At 39.5% G+C, this 24269-nt stretch overlaps 1 protein-coding gene across 1 annotated transcript; it reads left to right on the forward strand.

The window, feature by feature from the left end:
- Window positions 1-22244: 22244 nt before the first annotated feature.
- LOC149945191 (uncharacterized protein F54H12.2-like) lies at window positions 22245-23537 on the forward strand. The gene has a single exon (XM_090176423.1). It carries the CDS (start codon window positions 22245-22247, stop codon window positions 23535-23537), a length of 1293 nt encoding a protein of 430 aa, XP_090032549.1.
- The last annotated feature ends 732 nt before the right edge of the window (window positions 23538-24269 follow it).

Here is a 24269-nt window from a genome sequence, read left to right on the forward strand (position 1 = left end):
AAACGCAAGCAAACTACAGCGGGGAAGCAGCTATCCCAACTACATAAAAGGGAGGTAGTGCGCATACAGAACCAAAGAGGAGAATGGGATAGGAAAGCACAAGTCGTAAAAGAGACAGCGCCAAGGTCTTATATTGTTGAAACTGATGACGGAACCACACTACGACGGAATAGGCAGCAGCTAAGAACCGTGCTAGAACCACCTACAACAGAAACGCCGCCTCGTTTACTTAGGCCAAGAGAAGATATAATTCCATTAAATAGTCTTCAAAAAAGACATGAAAACAAAACAGCTACTCCTTCCGGACAGCTTCAGAACAATTCGGGATCATCTCAAATAAACGTTCCTATTCGTTCAAGACAATTACACGACGGTGAATTCCACGTTCAGGTAAATCTTACACCGACGAATACACGAGAAAGCACCCTAGGGGCAAGGCGATCGAAAAGGCAAATTAAGCCAGTGAAGAGACTTAACCTTTAAAGACTATATTGTGTTAACTATTTATGATCTTAAAATAACTCCGAAGTTAAGTTACTAAATGAATGTTAGTTTAAAGTAAAATATTTTAAAGCTTAAAATATATATGAAAAATATGTTATTGGTTAAAGTAATAATCTAAGGGAAAAGATGTAGCAATATTATTATTAGTTAAAATTATTACCACTAGGGGCCGCCACCTATTGTAAAATATGATAGGCAAGACTTCTAGGACTGCCTGGCAGTCGGTCTTATGACAGCTATTAAAGTTATACTTGTTTAAAACTGTCTCATTATATTTGACTATTTAAGTATTAGATTAAGCACTAATAACGAGTATAATAGTTAGTTTATGTTTAAAGAACAATCATAAATGATACAGATCCATCTTCCAGGAAATTCGTCGTTTAGATATGCAACCACGTCACGATATCGGTGAGGTGGCGCCCCATCTTGCTGTACTCGGCCAGATTAATGTCGTCCAACACGTTGGATATTTCATTTTGAAGGAACTCCAAGTAGTTTTGACCGTTCAGACGATTTGGCAGGTAGAACGGGCCAATAATTCTGTCACCTAACAGACCGGCCCACACATTTAAGCGAAACTGCACTTGGTGGCGGTGAGGAAATCCCCAGTGTGGATTCTCGTAGTCCCACATATGTTGGTTTTGACGGTTGAAAGGCCCATCCCTTCCGAATGAACATTCGTCGGACATCAGTAGTTGATCCTGAAAATCCTGGTGTGCGTCAGCCATGAGGCAAAACCAATTGCTGAAGTCGAGTCGGCGCTGTCTATCACCGTCATGCAGTCCTTGGTGAAGTGTCTCTCGATAAGGATGAAAATGGTGTCTTTTGAGTGTTCTCCAAACGTAGTTTCGATCAAACCCTAAGTCAAAGCTGGCAGTCCTGACGCTCGCTCGAGGATAGGCGGCGAAGTAGGCAAGTATGGTGTTTTACATGCAGAGATGGGGAAAACGGTGAGCGCTCGCGAATGCCGTACTCTACCTCTTGAGGGAGATTGCGATTCCAAAAACTGACTATTTTGGTTCCCTCTCCCTCTCGCGAATAACGCTCCCTCTAAAGAGCGATTTTCCCCCTCTTTCGACGCTCGTGGCGATCTCCCTCCCGTGAAAGAGGGACTTTCTGAAACTCGGGAGTTTCTGTTCCGCGTTCCCTCTGCCTCTCGCCGTTGAAGGCTCACGCCCTAGAGCGGAGATTCCCCTCTTTCCACGATCTTAAAGAAGTCCCTCGCGCGAAAGAGGGACGCTTAGAAAGGCGGGAATTTCGAATTTCAATTTATTTTCTACCTTTAAGCGGGACGGAAAATCAAGCGTTTCGCGTATTATTATGACGCGTGTATATTAAATTTCGCTACATAAGATATTTGAGGTTAACCGATATGTTCCTATTTCGTTTTTCATAACTGTGACGGAGGAAAATATTGAAGACAGTATTAAGAAGACGGTAACTTTGAGCTTGCTCAACACGTAAGACCTTTCCCTATACCCGAAACCAAATCCTGGCTTCGCCACTGTGTGTTAGACCGGGGAAAAAATTAATTTGATACTTTATGCTTATGGTCTTGGCACTATGTCGATTTTTCTATTCAATGTAAGCTTAATGTAAGTGTTTTGCCTTAACGACATAATAATAATAATAATCAGCTAGGCTAATACCCAAGGCACCACCTTAGGCCTAAGTCATCAAGCGACTTTAAAGCCATTAATTCAGGTGAAGTCTTTTGACGCCACTATATTGCTAGGTTATCAAAGAACAGGAGAAATAAGTACGTTTCACACTATGGTTTCCATCCTTGTCGACATAGGTAATCAACGTAAGCTTAATGTAAGTGTGTTGGTTCATCGGCGAAGTCTTTTGACGCCAAAATAGATTTTTCCAGTATAGGAAATCAAAATTCTACCAAACAGGTGAAACAACGTTTCACACTATGGTTTCACATTAACGACTGGATTAAAAATACTCTTAAAGAAGACGGTAACTCTTAGCTTGCTCAACACGTCATACCTTTCAAAACATTTGCCATTATGTTACATCAAGAATGTATTTATTTATACTCAAGGAGAATTAATATGTCGAGATTATTTTTAGCGTTTCTCAAATTCCACCCGTTGGGGCCCCCGGTATGCTCCTCCGCTTTAATAAAATCAAATAATACTGCAAGCTCATTGGTTCTTAAAAATTACGTTTACGGATGCGATTAACGCTGCTGCGAGGACGCAAAAAAAATAAGACCGCCTACTTTTTCCGTCCCCCCCCCCTTAGCGTGACAGGGTTAGGGCCTCAACGTGTCCGTCGATAGTCTCGACATAATACATTCTTGGTCACATATTACGAGTCAAAATACCACATAACCTATATATTTTAAATTATTATTATAAAACGGTGCTTTACTGTCATTATCGACGTACCATGGTAGCGGACATTGGAAGCGACCACGAATCGTAGTAAAACAACTCGTCAAATATTAAGTAGGCATAATGACAAACTATTCCCGGCGGTCAGTTATAAGTACTACCAGAAATTTTATATTATAGTATATACACTTGGAATATCTAAGGTCTCGTGGCTACCTAATTAATAGTAGAAGGTAGTGACGTCACGCGTATTTCCCTATCAACATAAGTAACATAACAACGATAAGGATGACAATGAACGAGAATTACAACGAAACTGATTTTCACAGTTATTGAAGGCATGGACTAATTAATTAATTAGTCCATTTTGAAGGAAAGGAAATTTAAAGGATGACTGGCAGAAGAAAATATTGGCCTTTAAACATCAGTATCTCGCTTTACTTTAAATTGCTAAATGATTTTAGCGTATACATTTTGTATACGCTTTTAACACTTATATTTTGATTAATAGCACGATTTTTAATTTGGGGGCGCTTAAGCCGATAACCCAACTGGGGTTCCCAATATCCAAAAAGGATAATATTTTTATCGGCTTATAAAAAGAACTGCGAATTAAAGGTATAAAAGAAAACATTTTCTTATTAATTTATTAATATAGGAACGTTTTATTTGTCTAATCGAAACAATGAGATCAATAGTTCTTTTTATAATCTAACTTGGCCTTCTTGTTTAAATGTTGCTCTTACTTTACAGCCTCTTACTTTCACCTAGGAGCAACAAACACAAGGTGAACGCAGCTAGCCTTTATACACGCTAACGAAGGGTTGTGTACGAATTTCATTGGAGGAGCGTCACGAGCCTTTACGATGAACGTTTTACGGGCGGGGGAAGACAATTTCCGAATTTTCCCCTTCCGACGGCAGCAGGCGCTAAAGCGTCTAGCCAATGAAAAATGTACACAAGAAAATCCACGACTTTTGACGGGTTGCGTTCTCCTTGTGTGGGGTGTTGTGTTTGTTGCTCCTAGCTTTAACAAGCCTACTAGCGCGCGCTACAGTCGCCAGATGAATATAGGTTTTTCTAGCGCGCACGTGCAAATCGCTCGTGCGCAAAATATACTAATAAAGCTGTGTCTTGTGACGTAAGAGGAACATTTTAACAAGCTGGGCAAGACCACTTTTTATTTTATAAAATCAACTATTATCTTTCACTATTCAAAATCTACTAACAGTTTTAACAAGTACTAAAATATTCGACAAAATTTTACTAAAGGAGCTTTCCTGGAATTTGAAGAGGCGCTATTAAGAAATTTTAGCGGGCACTTCAGAAATGTTTCACGTGGCTCAAGCGCTGCCTAAAACACCCTGGCGACGCTACTGCTGACTACACACTAATTAAGTTGTGTCTGCTCATACTTTCGATATCAATTTGCGTAACTCTTCAACCTATGTGTAAGCTTAATCAGAATATGTAAGTGGCTTGTTTTATTGTTAATGTTTTCTCACGCCACCAATGATCTTGTTACCTTATTACCGACGCTTCATCAAGAATAATACTGGTGTACCTCTCCAACGTATATGTAAGCTTATTTCTACTATTTTAGTAAACCTACTCCTTTACTGCCCAATACATTATAAGTGAAACCTTTGTTTCAAAATGCGAGTGGCCCTAAAAAGGGCCGTTTTTTTACTTGATCAATTATAAAGCTTTAAGCGCTTCGTTGGCGAAGAACTAGGGCTGCGGTCCAGCTTTCGCATTTTTAGGGGCAGTCTCCTTTTCGACACCAATTTAACGGTTACGGCGGGAGGGCTGGGATCACCCAAGGTGTTGAGGTCCCAATACCGCGGTGGAGTTGTCGGAGTCACGAGAGAGTGACGCGCCCGGTGTTTGGACATTTCATTCATCCGCTCCCTTCTCTTCTCCTCTGGCAAATCTAAGTACCACTTTAAACGAAAAAACAGGTAAATAATATGTTAAACTTACACGATTAATAAAAATAATTCAAATGAAAACTAATTTTATACTTTTTCACAAAGTTGGCAGGCTTGTCCAGGGAAAGTTGCCTTTCCTGCCTTGGTCCTTGGAGCGTTTTCCTTACACTTGTAAGGTACTGCCGGCTCCACGTGTCTCGGCAACCTATAGTATAAAAACCAATAACAATACATATTTGCAGATGTTTGACTTTGGTTACCACAACACATACCGATCAAACTCCGATAACTTGGAGTAGTCGATTTCAGTTCCTCCTGACGGAGGAGGACCAAATCCCCAGTACTTCACCGGGGAATTCCCAAGTTTAATAGGCGAATGCCTTGCATTTGGCTTAGCCTCTGCTGGTTCGTTCATCTATTAGAAATAAATACGCGATTAAGTTTAACGGATTCCGTGGAATGATATTATAAGTTTAAGTTACTTACCTCGGTTGTCACGAAGGAAAAAAACGACTTTAAATATCTTAGTGGGAAAATACTAAGTAAAACGCTAAAAAGAAACGCTAAGAAAAACGACTGAGGATACAATGATCGACAAGGGACTGTGGTCCATTTGTGGCTAGCCTACCTATTTATAGGAAGATCCTTGCCCCTACCCCATCTTCCCACCTCCCTCTCTAGTCGTGCCAAATGTACGCTCTCTTCCCCCCTTCCCTACGGTTCTCTAGAATCTCTACTGGATATGAGTTTAACGCGTACGAAAATGGTTTTGAAAATCGCGAACGTTTCTACAAATGTAAAAACGAATTTCATTTTTAAATACATATTCTAATTTCGCAGTAAAAATTAATATAGAAATTTAAAGTGGGGATTATTTTTCGATTAATATTGCAAGTTTTCATTTCATTTCCATAATAATAATAATAATAATCAGCTAGGCTAATACCCAAGGCACCACCTTAGGCCTAAGTCACCAAGCGACTTTTGAAGCCTTTAATTCAGGTGGCCGGGTTACAATGCGTAGGAGGGTGGTGGCAAGCCCTGCATGCCACACGATCGAGCCAACAGCTCCCTACACTAACTATTACCGTTAACCTCAACAAGTAATTTTTTGAATTGAATTATGCTTAATTTAAATAAGTAATATTTTGAACTTTGTCTGAAGCCTTTAAAACTGAATAATAAATCATTTTAGATAAAGTTACTCCCCCAAAAGAGATATTTTTCCCCTCTTTCGACGCTCGTGGCGATCTCCCTCCCGTGAAAGAGGGACTTTCTGAAACTCGGGAGTTTCTGTTCCGCGTTCCCTCTGCCTCTCGCCGTTGAAGGCTCACGCCCGAGAGTGGAGATTCCCCTCTTTCCACGATCTTAAAGAAGTCCCTCGCGCGAAAGAGGGACGCTCTGAAAATTCTCGATTTTCCCTCTTAGTGTTATTTCGGCACGCTTAGAAAGGCGGGAATTTCGAATTTCAATTTATTTTCTACCTTTAAGCGGGACGGAAAATCAAGCGTTTCGCGTATTATTATGACGCGTGTATATTAAATTTCGCTACATAAGATATTTGAGGTTAACCGATACGTTCCTATTTCGTTTTTCATAACTGTGACGGAGGAAAAATATTGAAGACAGTATTAAGAAGACGGTAACTTTGAGCTTGCTCAACACGTAAGACCTTTCCCTATACCCGAAACCAAATCCTGGCTACGCCACTGTGTGTTAGACCGGGGAAAAAATTAATTTGATACTTTATGCTTATGGTCTTGGCACTATGTCGATTTTTCTATTCAATGTAAGCTTAATGTAAGTGTTTTGCCTTAACGACATAATAATAATAATAATCAGCTAGGTTATCAAAGAACAGGAGAAATAAGTACGTTTCACACTATGGTTTCCATCCATGTCGACATAGGTAATCAACGTAAGCTTAATGTAAGTGTGTTGGTTCATCGGCGAAGTCTTTTGACGCCAAAATAGATTTTTCCAGTATAGGAAATCAAAATTCTACCAAACAGGTGAAACAACGTTTCACACTATGGTTTCACATTAACGACTGGATTAAAAATACTCTTAAAGAAGACGGTAACTCTTAGCTTGCTCAACACGTCATACCTTTCATTATGTTACATCAAGAATGTATTTATTTATACTCAAGGAGAATTAATATGTCGAGATTATTTTTAGCGTTTCTCAAATTCCACCCGTTGGGGCCCCCGGTATGCTCCTCCGCTTTAATAAAATCAAATAATACTGCAAGCTCATTGGTTCTTAAAAATTACGTTTACGGATGCAATTAACGCTGCTGCGAGGACGCAAAAAAAATAAGACCGCCTACTTTTTCCTTCCCCCTCCCCTTAGCGTGACAGGGTTAGGGCCTCAACGTGTCCGTCGATAGTCTCGACATAATACATTCTTGGTCACATATTACGAGTCAAAATACCACATAACCTATATATTTTAAATTATTATTATAAAACGGTGCTTTACTGTCATTATCGACGTACCATGGTAGCGGACATTGGAAGCGACCACGAATCGTAGTAAAACAACTCGTCAAATATTAAGTAGGCATAATGACAAACTATTCCCGGCGGTCAGTTATAAATATTACCAGAAATTTTATATTATAGTATATACACTTGGAATATCTAAGGTCTCGTGGCTACCTAATTAATAGTAGAAGGTAGTGACGTCACGCGTATTTCCCTATCAACATAAGTAACATAACAACGATAAGTATGACTATGAACGAGAATTACAAAGAAACTGATTTTCACAGTTATTGCGTAACGCAAGATGATTTATCAGCACAGAGCCCCCAAGTGTCTAAAATATGCTTGACGTCCGCCTGTGCCGAAATATCTAGTTTCTGATAGATAGGCGGAATATTAGGCATAAATGATAAAAATTAATTGGAATAGTACTAGAAACGGTAAATTTAGTCTATTTTCTGGCGCGATGTTATCTCTTCGATTTATTCTCCAGTAGACATACGTTCTAAAACGCCTCACTCGGCAGCACTGAAAAGGAGGAAATTTCAAATTTTAATGACGAATTTTCAACCCCCTCTCCCACTCCCTCTTTTACTTCACGACAAGCTCCCGTTAAACATTATACCGTACTGACACACTTTTGGGTCTATGTCGCTTTTGGTGCCACTGATTTGCCAAACCATAAAAACGTAAGCTTATTTCAACAGTACTGTTGTTATACACAACGGGCGTCTTGTATATGTTTCGTGAAATAAATAACTTTGATTAGCGTATGTGGGAGCAATGGCGTAGCCATGGGGGGGGGGGCACACCCCACGAAACGTATGGTTGTAGGTTTTTATTTGTTTATTTTATTTCATTGTGTGCCCTCCCCGAAACCAACTCCAGGCTACGCCACTGTTTGGGAGACCGGGGAAAAAATTCATTTGGTATGTTATGCTTATGGTCAAGGCACTATGTCGATTTTTCTATTCAACGTAAGCTTAATGTAAGTGTTTTGTCTTAACGACTAGAGTAAAAATACAATACATAATAGGTAAACCTTTTTGTCAAAATGAAAATGGCCCTTAAAAGGGCCGTTTTTTTTCGACTCCACGTCCACACCTTTGGACTCCCAGTCCACGCCTCACCTACACTGGTAGGTCAACCATGACTTACTTTTCCACCAATTCGACCCACTCCTTGTACGTAAGGAGGTAAGAAACATTCGAAAGCGTTATCCGACTGCGTCTGTACCTCATAATAGACCCGGCCACTGAAAACATCCTCTCAACGTCTGAACTAGCAGCTGGAATTCCGAGTACCTGTCTCGCTAATTCGGCTAGGATTGGGTACTTTTTTCGGTACGTCCGCCAGTAAAAAAGAACGTCGCACTCTTCTGGTTGGCAAGGTTCTTCTAAATAGCGAGAAACCTCGCTCCTGAAAGCTGGTGACTCCTGAACGGCCGTTGATGGCTCCGAAGACCGATTGGAACGCACTCTGGACCAAAGACCCCTTGAAGATTCATTTTTAAATAAAAAGAGAACTCAACAACAAGAAAGGTAATTTTAAATAACGCAAAAAATTAGTTGGGCCTTTTTAAACCCAATGAAAAGTAAAAATACCAAGAGAACTTTAAATAATTACATTTTGGTATCCCAATAAATATTGTTGAAAGACGAAACCATAAGTTAATGGTAAAAACTAAAAGAAGCCTCGAAGATACAGAGATCGACAAGAAAATGTGACCCATTGGTGCCTTGTTCCTCTTTTTATAACCAACCACTTTCCTCCCCCCATCACTTTCTACGCGTTAATTGTTGCATCCGAAACCCGGCAAAGGATTGTCGCCACTAAGTCGCCGGGTTCCAAAATTTTACCTCCGCGGCGCGGAATGTTGGGCTTTCCACCGTGTATTTGGTCAAGATCAAATGACAATAGTGAGAAACACGCCTTTCACCTTCTAGTTTCCAGATTTTGTACGACGAAGTAGACTCGCTGTCTCCTTCGCGTATTTTCCGAAGACGGATTTAATCTTCTATATATCCGGTCTAACGTGATATCGCCGTTTATTGAAATACAAATTAACCGCCAAATAATATTATCCGACCAATAATAACATTTAAATATGCTTACGTTTTAAAAAAAAACTTAGGTTAGGTAATTTTGTAATAAGGTTTGGTAGTTTCACTTACAAGGAGACATCCCGAAGTAACCCACTGATTATGATCAAACTCGGGGAGGGGGGATTGGTAGACCTTCATGTATCATGAAAAATGTTTTTGACAACAAAAAATTTTGATTTTCCTATTGAAATTAAAATATAAATCTGACCGATTCCTAGCCCCCCCCCCCCCCGTGAAAAACTATAACAAAAGCAGTAAATTTTATGAAAAACGATTATAATTGATAGGAAGTGATTGCAATACATTATTTGTAAACTATACGAATAGTATATAGATAAATTGGTGTATTTGAAAAAATATATATTTTGGTCAATTTGGTCAACAATGATCAAAATTAAAATTTTAAATAAAAAAAATTACAATGATTTTACTAAAAATCCAAAATAGTTTGATATAAAATATTGTTTTCAAAATTTTAAAATTTTGCTAATTTTGATTCATTTTTAACAATTTTTCAAGTTTAACCAAATAGAAAAAATAAATAAATTTCTTCCAAAACACAATTTATCTATATATTAATCCAATTTTACAGAACTAATAAATTTCAATTCATTCCTTTCAATTTTTATCAAAACTTCTGCTTTTGATCAAATTTATTCAATTTTATAAATTTTGAAAAACTATATTTTATTTCAAACTATTTTGAGATTTTTGTAAAATTTTGTCCATATTGATCTATTAATTCGAATTTTGATCATTGTTGACTAAAATATATTTTTTTAAATAAACCAATTTATCTATATATTATTCCGATATTTCACAAATAATCTATTTCAATCAATAAACTATAATCGTTTTTGATAAAAAAATTTTGAAATTAATTTTTTCAATGATCTAAGACACAAGCTTAAAGATCCTCGAAACTATTAACAAAACTCGTTAAAAATCCTTTTCCGACAACAATATAAATAGAAATTCTAATTTTCATACATTAACAGGATGTAAAATGTGGATAATGGCTTTTACATTATAAATAATAAACTAATAAAAGTTAGCCTCTTTCTATGAAAAAAATATAAATAAACAGGGCTACTTCCAAATGAAAAAAGCGGGAGTTATAAGATTGCTTTGCGGGAAGCCATTTCACCAATATTAATGAGCGTAGAATCAAACTAAAAACTTAATAAGATATTATGTTAGTAATATAACGGAATTCCTCAAAAATCCAAGCACCTTCGGACGGGCTTCTCAGCTAGTTTTTAATATTTCCTTGCAAAATAATCGAATGTTCCACTCTTCAGAGCTTCATATCACTTAAAAGAATTTAATTTCTTTGCAAAGTTAAAATAAAATTCACATAACCTAAATATATATAAATATTATAAGCCTAAAAACTTCCTTTTCTATATACAGGGTCTTTTTTTTTGCTCGGAAAAGTGTTTTTTTTTTCAAAAACTATTTATAGTACCGATTTCAAATTTGGAAGGTCAATTCTCTATACCGGGGGACATCAGTTTGAGAAATTTGAGCGTTTTCGGTAATGTTTTTCACCAATTTTGAAAAATTATTTTTCGACCACTAGGTGCGAGATAAAAAATTTCTATTATAAAGTTGTAGGCCGTCATCGAAAACCCTTAAAAATTGTTGACTCGACGAAAAACAATTTATTTATCAGTGAAAATTCGAGCTTGAAAAATTTACAAGTTGGTGAAGCCAAATTACGATTGTTTGAAACGATAATTGAAACCGAATTACCTAATCCAGTTGAAACTTTGGTTAAAAAAACGACCGGATTTAAAAAAACACGAGGCTATAGGTCAATCCTAAACATGCATTGGGTATTTAAAGGAAAACTTTGGGAGATTATTATCAGTGTTTGATAATATTTCGAACAACGCCTCGTTATTCAGTAGCTGAGCGTACCGAGATAGTTGCCATAGGAAATTAACTTAAAAAATAGTAGATACAAATATAAGACAGAAAAAACCAACAATACCAAAGATTAGACAAAAAAGAACGTAATCTCGATCAGTTAAAAAACACAACAAAAAAGCGTATCCGAAAAACTAAACATACTGACAATTAAAGAGTTTAACAATGTCATTGAATAATATATTACAGATTTATAACACAACGTAAAAGGAAACAATAGGTGAAAACTATTCGCTAGTTTTGGAGTATTTTTTTAGGAAATAGCGAGCAACTTCAAAATACAGTTTGGCTGTTATACTATGGAAGAAGTTGGTAGTTTGGGGTAAAAGGTGTACTCTTTTCGTCCCAAAGCGAGCGAATAAGTTTGGCCTAATAACGCAGCGGCAACGAATCAAAAACACAGCGGAAACGAATCAAAGTCCGAAAACCGCGCTCCCGGTTCAATTCCCGACGAAATAAAATCAAGTTCACAAAAATAAAATAACAAAGTTCAATAAAAAATATCCACAGATATTGTATTCATCCGTTTAGTAATGGTTCCTTTACTTTAACATTTTCCCTAAGGAAGTTAATGGCTCGGCGGTGAACTATCCGCGTGGTAACAATGCGACCCGAGTTCAATTCTTGTCATTAAGAAGTTGGAGATAAAACGCCCGTACAAACGCAACAGATACAACATCCACAACCATCATAACACAAGCACCACAAACTCAACACCCACAACCATCATAACACGAACCCAACATCCACAACCATCATAACACAAACACAACAAACTCAACACCCACAACCGTCATAACACGAACTCAACATTCACAACCTACGCTTAAACATTACAATAACGAAATATCCAATCAAACTGAGTTAAAACTGCCACGACGGTGAGCGTTAACGAAAAAACACCATCCAAACCAAACCCATCCGCAAAATAATCGGTTAACGCTCACCGTCACACGGTGGTTTTGCCAACCCTACGAGAAACTGCGAACGCAGAGATTTCGAGACATTGCGTACGCAATGATTAACCTTTGCACGGAAAATGCGAACGCGTTCGCAGCCCGGACAGACCCACAGACAGACACGGTGATTGTAATACCCCTCCAGGGTACAAAGTACCCTCGGAGAGGTAAGAATATTAGTAGCGTAATTTTAGGAGGTAACTTTTCGGCTACCTTTTTTTTAATTATTCTAAATTGTGGGTGTCACCATCGTTAAGACCAGAAAAGGAAAACGTACTCAATTTAATAGGAATCCGTTAATTTAAAGAATCTCTGGTGAGCTCTATCTCTACCGTTAGTTGCGACAAATTATCTTAACACATCATCTTGAATCCAAAGACGTCTAAGTGATGTTTCTGTGTGTTCCCGTTGTGCCCTAAGAGAATTTATATTTTCTTGTTTCTGCAACAGCTTTCAAATTCGTATTATTTCTAGACCTTTATCGTTTTCCTAGATGTAAAAGAATGGTTTTCGTGCACACGACACCAATGCATTTATAAGAATGTACAGTTTACTTTTATTCTATATGCCACTACGCAATTATAGTATCGTATAGTCGTTTCGAATAAAATAACACTACTATTCCATTTATATATATATATAAAGCCATGCTATTTTGGTTTGTTTTCGAACATTAAAGTCTACAAAATGATTTTATTTCTACGCTTCGTGCTTTCGCGGACGTACTCGGAACTTTCTTAACTTTCGTTCAATTAATAAAGAACCCTAGTCCTACTAGGTATATTAAAACTTATAAATTTAACGAAATTCGTTTTTTATTCCAGAAATTGGAACTAGCATATAGACTGTTATAACTGTACATTCTTTAACTACAATTAAATAGATGATATGAAATTACACTCGCATTTTGCCAGATAATTAAGATGCATCTTTCTCAAATCAAAAACTTAAAAATGTCGTATCTTTATATTCCCTTATCCTACAAAAAGAAAAGATAAGTATGACTACAATTAACTAAAGCAGACGTGAAAAGGCCTTGGAAAAATCGATCCTTCCTATTTCTGCTTTACTAATTTTACTTTTCACAAAATAGTGATTTGGTTTAAGGTTCGTCAAAATTCAGAAAAGCATGCACTAAGAGGTTAGCGCATGGAGCCTGTTTTAGGAGAATTCCGCCACGGGTGGGTGTTAGGAGGGTTGAGAGCGCAAGCCAGTTTAGAGTGACGTCAGTAGGTTCGTAGAAACAGTTTGGCGAGTGGAGCGTAACGGGAGATAAGAGGCACGTCTGGCATTTCGCGTGGAGTCGCCGGGTTTTTCCCATTTCGTGGTTAAAACAGGCAAGGCTCAAAGTTTTGACTTTGAAATCTTAGCAAGTAAAAGCTTAATCTATTTAAATATAAACAGTAATGTATGAATGAATAAAGAAATTTTTAAATTAAATATTTTCGTTTAATATTTTGTGATGTTTGTCATCCGTAGTCTGATTGGTAGTTAAATTAAAATGCCAGGATATCCTTGTCCTGTATTTGTATGCACTAACAAATTTGTCAAATCTAAAATCCAAAACTCATCATTTCAACAATTTCTAACTTATCAAAAATTTGACAAATTTGAATTAACAAGTCCAATTCTAACAAGATTGACCTGAAATAGGAGGGTATTTGTTTTCAAAATTTTTAATAGGAGGATTACAATCTTGATTTAATTTTTTAAATATCAAACCAAGGAAGTCATAAAAAGGGGTGCAATTGTATCAAAATGTTGTTCAATGAAAATTATAGTGTCTGTATTAAAGAAAACAACCGGACAATATTTTAAATATTTCTGAGAGGATCAGTTCATTTTTTAAAGAAAGCAACTCTTCTCAATTACCTGACCGCAGATGGAATATTAGTGAGAAAACCAATAGGTATTTGAACAGTCAGGAATTTTGTAATTTTCAAATTTCCGTATCGTTGACCTTTTCAGACTATTCTTGTCAGTCTTTCATTGAAAAATTAAAATTTCATTTTAAAAAAGAACATCGAACACTGGTTCTTGGATTTCGTTCAATTTACGATGTAGTAAAGTAAAAAGGCCTAGTTTTGGTTATTCAACCCATTGAACACTTCCCTGATAATATTAAAATCAATTAAACTAAGTTCACGCTGCGTTCAAGTATTAGTGAGAATGGCATTAGTTTTTCTATAAACGAAAACAACGCTGCTCAATATTGTGATAAAAAGTCAAATATAACTGAAACCTTTGACGTTCCTACATTGACACCGTCAAAAACATTGTGTTCGGTCAGTAGTTAAACCCTTATTGGGAAACCAATAAGGTTTTTGTAAAATGGTGATGAAAGTTCGTTTACGTCTTATATACGCAAAATTGATGAAAGTGAAACAGTGCCAATTAGAAAAGATAACGTAGCATCATGTAAGCAGCCAAATACAACCTCGCCTTTTAGCAAAAAGGTATCATACAGATTGATGTTAAATAAATCGCCAAACAAAACAGCTAATCAAATAATATCTCAATTTTAGCCGGGAGTAGTGGCTCAGTCCTGTAATCCCAGGCGTCCGGGAGGCAGAGTTTGTGAATGGCCGTGTGAGGACGACCACCAATCCCCCAACGGGTGGTCGGAATACTTCCGCCACGGGTGTCCCCACCCCTGTCCTCACGTATCCCCCCGTTGGCGTGGCCGTTACACATCTCTCACCCTGATTAATCAGATGGTGTCTTCGCCGGGCTCGCAGTCTTCTCAGACTCAAATCAGCCCTTTCTTCTTTGAATAAAAAAAATCTCAATTTTAAATGAAGATTCGGGAGCAATTAATAAGAAAAACACCTCATTTATTAGCGAAAATGACAGTTCAGCAAAAATATCTATTACCTCGTAGGACCAATTCTTGTCATAAACGCAGCAAAATTGGGTGAAAATGTAAATTCAAAAAAGGTTTGGTGAAGAACGAGGATTTTATTTCGGAACGAAAAGCTAATGCTATAAAAGTAAAGAAATTAATTTCAGACTTTTGAAGAAGTTTAAAAATTTCTTAAATTGGTGTGTAAAAAGGACTTGAAGTTTTGCAAAACGAACTTTAAAGAAAACAACTGGAAATACGAACTTCGAAAAGTCAGATAAAAATACTTAAGGGTGCCAAAAAATTGAACTGCAGCAACGATGACGTAGCAAGAGCTTTTGTCTTGCGAAACCTTAGCAAGCGGGCGTATTCGTATTTTCGAATCTAACGACCAAGACTTCTAGTAATCTAAAGCTGAATGGGCCCTTTGTTAAGATATGATTTTGACGAAACAAATAACTAGTTTAATTGAAAACATGTGACGGAGAGTCACGCAGCTTGAGCTTATTTAATTGAATTTAATAGTATAAGGGAAATGTTCAATGGCTTGAATTACCAAAAAAAGGCCTGTTTTTGATTAATCATTTTGCCAGTAAGGACTTGGATATTGTTTGGAAATATTTGAAAAAGCCACTTATAGAAAACAGTATTTTAGCTAATTCATTTATTGTCTGAAAATAAATTTGTGTTTGATTATTTAGCATTTTGTAAAATAACTAATAGGGTATCACTTAACTGGAAGAATCGTTGTCGTCGTTTAAGTTCTGGTTTGATGCGTTAGTACACATGACAGTTAAATTTTTCAGCATGAGCATATGCCATTTTCAACCCCGTGCAATAAGTTCCATTATAGCACTTGGAGCTTGAAAATTAGTTTTCAGAACAACAACGTGCCCACTGCCCAGTATCACTTCTTTTACAGCCAACATTTTAGATATTTGTAAGTTAAGGACGGTTAACTGAATAGCTTTACCGCACTAAACAAAATGCTATCGCAAAATGTTCCATTTCAAGGCACCCCTATTTGAAGCTAGATTTTTGCCTTCCATGCCTTCACATGAATATTGTAACCATCAGTTTCCCCCCGCGCGCCTGACGCGTAACCAGCGAAGTGTGACAAGCACGCGTTTAGGGAAAAATGTGATTTGTGATTTTTAATAAAGGTTAATTACCTGTTTGTGTTTTGAAAAGGGTGCGTGTACGTGCTTAACATTTACATTAGTTTAAAAAAAGATTCCGTTTTCATAAGGTTTCAATCATTTCATTTCAGTGGCCACCATATTTGTTTTTACCTGGTTGTAAGGGATATTTTAATAATAATAATCATCAGCTAGTGTGCCATATTACACCACTTTTTGAAGCATGTGTTGTTGAGCTTCCTAAGCGTCCTGTCAGGGGTTTTTTGTAAATATAAATAAGTCTCCGCGATTATACGATAATTTTTATTAATTTTTAGACTAAAAACCTTAAACATTTTATATTCCGCCATATTATTCTACAGTTCCCTTCGTTGCTGGTTAGCACGTCGAATTTCCCGGCGGTGTCTTTGTAGAAGAGAGAACTAGTCAAAAACTTTCTTTAGCCGGCCCTCCGAATTTTAGTAGAGTTTGAATCATGCTTTTCTAAGCATTATTCTGGGCAGATGTGGTGACCGATCGCTCATTCATAATTAAATGCACTTCGCTGAATAAACTGTGAAGGAACATGTTTACGGGTCCAAAGGTTTCGTAATCGTAGACGGGATCAGCTCCGATTATACTATTTTCACTTGCACGTTTAGGAGTGTCATGGAAAGATCTAAAGAAGTATCGGAGTTTCCGGGAATATCGAAATTAATGTGCGAAATTTCGTCCGCGTTAGAAACTTTATTGAATTCCACCCATTCTCCACTGACGATCCCCATAAAGGTTAAATTCCGAGTTGGTGCATTTATTAGACTGGTGATGAATTAGAGCCATTATTTTGAGAAAATATCGGAATATTTAGTTGCGCGTCTCGCTCGCTTCTTAGCCGTGACTGAACTGACGAGGTGTATCTTTCTACGTTTTCTTTTTATACTGTTTCCCGACATTTTTTGTTTCACCATATCCTTCAACTCGGAAAACGTTTCATTCTCGAGAGTAGTACCATGATTTTTCAGCGAGCTTCTTATCGGAACACCACTAGCAACATCGTCCGCGACTCTAGCGCCGGTTTTCAGAAACTTTTTTCCCAATAATATAGCGCCCCTTTTTAGTTCCACATCGAGATATATATATCGAAGTGGGACTATAGCTATGGTCGGAATGTCGTTAAGTGTTGTTTGTTGTTTGTTTGGCGTGGAAAGCAACGACAAGGTAGATGGAGCTTCCAAAAATAATTTATATTAGTGGCCTCACCGAGATTCGAACACAGATAACTGCGGGCCACGTAAACCCCGAAATCGTACGCCTCTACCAACCGAGGCACACCGCTCTGTACGTTATTGCTCGGAATTTCTAGTCTTTCTTTGCAACGCGGGGGGGGATTTGCAAAGTTCAGTTGTCGCAATTCCTGTTCCTTTTTAGTTCACATCGAAGTGGGACTATTGCTATGGATGGATTGTCGTTAAGTGTTGTGTTAGTTTGTTTATTTGTTTGTTTGTTATGGAAAAGCGACGACACGGTAGATGGAGCTGCGAAAAATAATTTATTTATGTAATTTATAGCGCTGGCCTCACCGGGACTCAAATGCAGACAGCCGCTCGCCGCGTTATCTCTAATAACCCCACGGCCTACCAACCGAGCCACGCCGTCTTCAGTACACATTTGCTTGAAATTTTACCCTTGAACAGTTTTTGTTTCGTGCCCGCCCTATAGGGGAGCGCACTTCTTCCATAAGGGGCGGAACGAAATTTTTGCGTTTACTCAAAAGCGGGACAAGTAGATTGTTAACTAGAAGTGCCCGTAAAGGCAAGAGAGATAGATCCGTTAGACATTGCAGCAGAGCATATATTCTATATAATAAAACTCTAAGGCCTTTTCGCCCCTCGCCCCTGAAAAGCGAGGACCCGCTGACAGTGCGGTCTGCGGGTCGGACTGGGGATTTGCAGACAATTATATTCCGTTCTCTTTTCGTATCACATAGGCTTTTTCGCCCGACAATATTCTCCCTCGCCCCTGAATCGCGAGGCCCCGCTGACGGTGCGGTCTGCAGGTCGGACTGGGGATTTGCGGACAACCATATTCCGTTCTCTTTTCGTATCACATAGGCTTTTTCGCCCGACAATTTTCTCCCTCGCCCCTGAATCGCGAGGCCCCGCTGACGGTGCGGTCTGCGGGTCGGACTGGGGATTTGCGGACAACCATATTCCGTTCTCTTTTCGTATCACATAGGCTTTTTCGCCCGATAATTTTCTCCCTCGCCCCAGAATCGCGAGGCCCCGCTGACGGTGCGGTCTGCGGGTCGGACTGGGGATTTGTGGACAACCATATTCCGTTCTCTTTTCGTATCACATAGACTTTTTCGCCCGACAATTTTCTCCCTCGCCCCTGAATCTCGAGGCCCCGCTGACGGTGCGGTCTGCGGGTCGGACTGGGGATAATAAGTGTGGCATTTTCTTATCGAAACCGTGTTTGGTCAGAAGTAATAAGTGTGCCACTTTCTTATCGAAATCGTGTATGGTCAGAAGTAATAAATAAGTGTGGCAATTTCTTATCAAAACCGTGTATGTTCAGAAGTAATAAATAAGTGTGGCAGTTTCTTATCGAAACCGTGTATGGTCAGAAGTAATATATAAGTGTGGCACTTTCTTATCGAAACCGTGTATGGTCAGAAGTAATAAATAAGTGTGGCACATTCTTATCGAAACCGTGTACAGTCAGAAGTAATAAATAAGTGTGGCACTTTCTTATCGAAACCATGTATGGTCAGAAGTAATAAATAAGTGTGGCACTTTCTATAGCGGTACAAGAAGATTCTTAACTAGTAGTTCCCGTAAAGGCAGGAGAGATAGATCCGTTAGACATTGCAGCAGAGAGCATCTAATATTATATAATAATAATAAGTGTGGCACTTTCTTATCGAAACCATGTTTGGTCAAAAGTAATAAGTGTGGCACTTTCTTATCGAAACCGTGTATGGTCAGAAGTAATAAATAAGTGTGGCACTTTCTTATCGAAACTGTGTATGGTCAGAAGTAATAAATAAGTGTGGCAGTTTCTTATTGAAACATTAAGGATTTAGCGACGAAGCCAAAAAATAGAAAAGAAACCGGACAGGACACGGCCTTCTTAAATCTCGTACCGATTCAGTTTAGGGCGAGTGCGAAGGACTTAATTAACCGACTGATTAGCTTAGGCGATAAAGTTTCGTGGTCGAGTGAAGGCGAGTTGTTTATAGATCAAACACGCGTGCCCGGGTCAGACATCGCTACGCTCGTTAGTTACGCCGTTGGGGCTATAAATAGAAAACGAACGCCTCCCCCCACCGGTTGGAACGAGTTCGACACCTTGTTCACGCCTACGGTATCATTCAAGAAAACCATCCCGCGAGTGAAGAAAAAAAAATTTGCATTTTCGGCGAAACCTAGAAAAGCATCAGTCGTTCGGACACCGCTCGAATTTAAACCCCGGGCCTTATCGAAAGGGGTTATCAATAGAGGCGCGAAAAAAAGGAAAACGGAACAACCAATATGGGAAGAGTTTCTAACCCCGAGGCAGTCTTGAAAAAAAATTATTACGATCCAAAACACCCCGCGAGTTTCGACGGATTGGAAAGACAAAGGTATTCCCCGGGAAACGGTAGAAAAATGGTTAACGAAGCAAGAATCGTACACGTTACATAAGACCGCCTATCGGAAATTTAAAAGGAGCAAGGTTTTTGTCACGAATATAGGCGACCAGTTTCAAATGGACCTAGCGGACATGAGAGACATTTCCGAACACAATTCGGGCTTTAATTACCTACTATTATGTATCGATACATTCTCGCGACGCGCGTGGGCAGTCCCTATAAAAAGTAAGAAAGCCGAAGACGTAATCGCCGCGACCGAGAAAATATTCGAGGATCTCACGCCTCTTAAAGTTCAAACCGATAAAGGGGGGGGAGTTCACGGGGAAAAAATATCAGGATTTCCTTAAAAGAAAAAAAGTTAAATTCTTTACTAGCGAAAACGATACAATCAAAGCGTGTATGGTCGAGCGACTAAATCGTACGCTAAAGTCTAAAATGTATAAATATTTCACCGCTAATAACACTTATCGATACTTGGACGTCCTCCCTGATTTAATTCGTAGCTACAATACCACAAAACATTCTACGATAAAAATGACACCCCTAGACGTGAAACCGGATAATATTCTGAAAGTATTTAAAACAATTTACAAGGAAATTCCCGTGAAAAGCCGACGTCAACCTAAACTTAAAGTCGGTGACTTTTGCCTTATCAGCAAATACAGGGGGGTCTTTGATAAAGCCTATCCCGGTACTTGGTCAAAGGAAGTCTTTAAAATCACCCGTCTCGTGAATTTAGACCCGCCCCTTTACACGATCGAAGATTTAACGGGGGAGGCAATAAGGGGACGTTACTATCAGGAAGAACTGCAATTAGCCGCTAAACCTCGACTATACAAGATCGATAAAATTCTCAAGTCTCGGAAACGCAAAAATCAGGTCGAATACTTTGTCAGTTTCGTAGGATATCCGCCGAACGCGAACTCGTGGGTCAAGAAAAGAGATGTATCTGACATTACCTTCAAACGCTATCATGCGGGTTTACGTCGACAATACGATGGCCTCCTATACCTACGCGTTACCGAAACCTGTCGAATTGGCGGGGTCTTGGGAGTGCGGACTAGCTGAGATAAATTACACTAGCGCGTTCTTCAACGTCCTCGAGGGACAAAACACTATCGTTTTCATGGTTGTCGACGAAATCCCTCCTGTCGAATGTAACCCGTCTCCAATCGAAGTCAAGCAAAATGAACCGGAGACTAGCATCGAAAAAAACCTAGAGCCGCCTCAAGCCGATCAACCTAGTTTGGGAATAACGCTTAAAAAATCCGAAAGGGAAAAAAAACGGAGCAGATTTTCGATGTCACCAAAAACGGTGAAACTCTTACGGGTGAAGCTCAGATCGCCGAATGCGCAGCTCAGCCTAGAAGACCCAGAGGGACCTCCCACGTTTATAGGGTACCCATAGGATACTATTCTTCTATCGAACATTTAATTAAGGTAATAAATGAAATTATTAAAGATATGAAGACGTCTCTTCAATATAACGAGATCACGCGGCGGGTTCGAATAACCCCCTTTCGTCATAACGTTCTAGTGCAATTTAATTTTGGCCTAGCCATGACATTGGGCTTCGATCCCGGGATTCAATCTTTGGAAAGGGGTTACCGAGGCGTTAGGCCGGCCCTTATAGGCTTTCAAATCCCCCCTCAACTTTACGTTTACACTAATATTGTCGAAGATCAAATGGTGGGTGACACTCTCGTTCCTCTCGTTAGGATTGTCCCCGTTGAAGGCTCGTTTGGGGATAACGTCGGGAAAATATACGACGTGCCTCATTACGTGCGAGTCTCCAAACGATATTTCGACACGATCCAAGTACATATAATGAACCCTTAGGGGAAACCAGCGCCATTTGCCTTCGGGTCTCTGACGGTTAAACTACATCTACGGAAACAAGATGCCTAAGCCAGATGTCCTCGACGCGCGGGGGTCCTGTCCCTATAAAAATTATTATCTTAACCAGGCTCAAACCGGGGGTTCTAATTTCTATCAAGGAGCGGCTTACCAGAAAGGACACGGTCTCGGAAGTCTGTTCTCAGGGCTCTTCCGTTGGGCCTTCCCTCTTTTAGTTAGAGGTTCGAAATATATAGGAAAACAAGCGTTGGGGGTCAGAAGTAAAATCCTCAATGACGCTGTGGCGGGTGAGAATATAAAATCTTCGGCGAGGAAACGTTTCGGTGAAGCTCTAGAAGGGATAACCAGGCAAAGCGGTTCGGGGCGGAAAAAGCGTAGGAGAACTAAAACGAGAAGCAAAAAGAAAACAACTATCAGAAGGAAAACTAGAAAAAGGACCGTTAAACGTAGAATCGGGCCAGTAGCTCGTCGGAAGTCCACGAAACACGTTCGTGACATTTCCCCCTCAACTAAAAGAACAAGATGTACAAAGTTGAAGCCTGGAAATCGGAATTGGACCTGTTCTCGGTCACCCCCGTGCAAACTAGCGTCGAAAGCGCGACTTCAACTTTCTATCGACCGATCTCTACGCTACGAGATGATTCCCAAATTGAATTTTGTATCCCTAAAAGCCCGGAGTATACGGATCTCGCGATGAGTCTCCTTCACGTTAAATGTAAAGTAACGCGGGAGAATGGGGCTAATTTAGACCCCGACGTTAAATTATCAACTTGTAATAACCTAATGCATAGTCTCTTCGATCAAATTGAAATTTACTTGAACGAAAATTTAATCACGCCCTCGGCAAGTCGATATTCATACCGAGCCTATTTAGAATCGCTCTTGAACTATTCTGGCGAGGCTAAAACTTTCCACCTGACTTCGTGTCTCTACGCCAAAGACGCTGCCGGAAAGTTTGACGATATAATTACCAACTCGGGGAGCAAGATTCGTCAAGCAGCTATTAAGGATTCAAAGGAAATTTCCTTAGTAGGGGCAATATACGCCGACCTTTTCAACATTCCGAAATACGTTCTAAGCGGGGTGGAAATTAAAGTTCGACTTTCTAGGAGTAAAACGGCCTTCGTCCTTATGGGAGACCCCTCGTTAAACGTGGGAAATTTTAAGATCGCTATAACGGACGCTACTTTGGAAATACGGAAATACAAGATAAGTCCTCAAATCATTCTGGCCCACGAACACGCTCTCTTAGGCGCCACCGCGAAGTATCCCTTTACCCGAACCGAAGTGAAAAGCCACGTACTGCTCACCGGCGTTTCAAATACGAGTCTCGACAATGTGTGGCTGGGACCGCTTCCTCAACGCGTTATTATCGGTCTAGTCTCGCATACTGCTTGCGCGGGCGATTTTCATAAAAATCCTTATAACTTTCAACCATTCGGGTTAAATTTCTTATCTCTCTACGTTGATTCGGACGCGGTTCCGAGCAAACCTCTCCAGCCCAAGTTTTCCCAGAATCAATTTGCCCGTGAATATTACACCTTGTTTACGGGGACAAATATACATTTTAAAGATGATGGGAATAATATTTCGCACTCAGAATATCCGAGGGGGTACACTCTATACGCCTTTGATATCACGCCTGAGCTTTCCGCAAGTGACAACTCTCATTGGAACCCCGTAAGACGGGGGCAGTTACGTATCGAGTTGGGATTCGAAACCCCGCTCACGGAATCGGTTTCGGTCGTTATTTACGGGGAATTCCATAGTTTAATGCAAATAGATAAAGACCGCAACGTGGTGATTGATTATTAAAAAAATGAACACATTAGAAATAAACGAGATCCTCGGGAATTTACCCGGGTATCAAGGTGCCTTTGCTTCCGATAGACTCCCCGAATATATCCCTTCCCACGATAAAAAAGTTCCTGAGAAAAAATTCCTCGAAAATACTCTACAATAGACGTCGTCTACAGGCCGTGGGGAGCAAAGTTTGCGGGCAATACTTCGTGCTCTATCTGGAACATCGCTATAGGGGGCGGAGTTTGACCTCCTTCGCTGATAGGTTCACGAGGAACCAATGGAGTAATGACAATCGCGTGAAGACCCTATTTAAGAAGCGGATTTAACCTACCTTGAGTCAGAGGGGGTATCAGACAACAGAAACATCATGGAAAGACCGCTGGTAGTTGTCGATTTTGAATTCTTACTCGGCGCGAAATACGAACCGGTCGTTAAAGAAGTTGCCGTCGCGTTCGTCGGGGAGTTTCCCCTAGTTAAAAGTTTATTCGTTAAACCCCCGTACCACGGTAGCGGTCTTTCTCATCACGTAGCCCGGCAAAATCAATGGGTCTTTACCCACATCAACGGTTACCTGTGGAACCACGGCGATACCCCCTATATCGAGCTAGAACATCGGCTCAAGGCCTTAACCGAGGACTCCGAATTCGTTTACTGCAAGGGAGAGGAGAAATGCCACGTCCTCAGGAAACTCATCCCCCAAGAGGTGATCGAACTCGGGGAAATCGGTTGCCCCAAGGCCAAGGA

The sequence above is a fragment of the Leiobunum rupestre genome, chromosome 5 (genome assembly GCF_980474605.1).
Source record: "Leiobunum rupestre chromosome 5, qqLeiRupe1.1.hap1, whole genome shotgun sequence".
NCBI classification, from domain to species: domain Eukaryota; kingdom Metazoa; phylum Arthropoda; class Arachnida; order Opiliones; family Sclerosomatidae; genus Leiobunum; species Leiobunum rupestre.

Bases quoted from the DNA above. Each gene is read 5' to 3' on its own strand.
- LOC149945191 (XM_090176423.1), top strand. From the start codon at position 22,245: ATGTACAAAGTTGAAGCCTGGAAATCGGAATTGGACCTGTTCTCGGTC.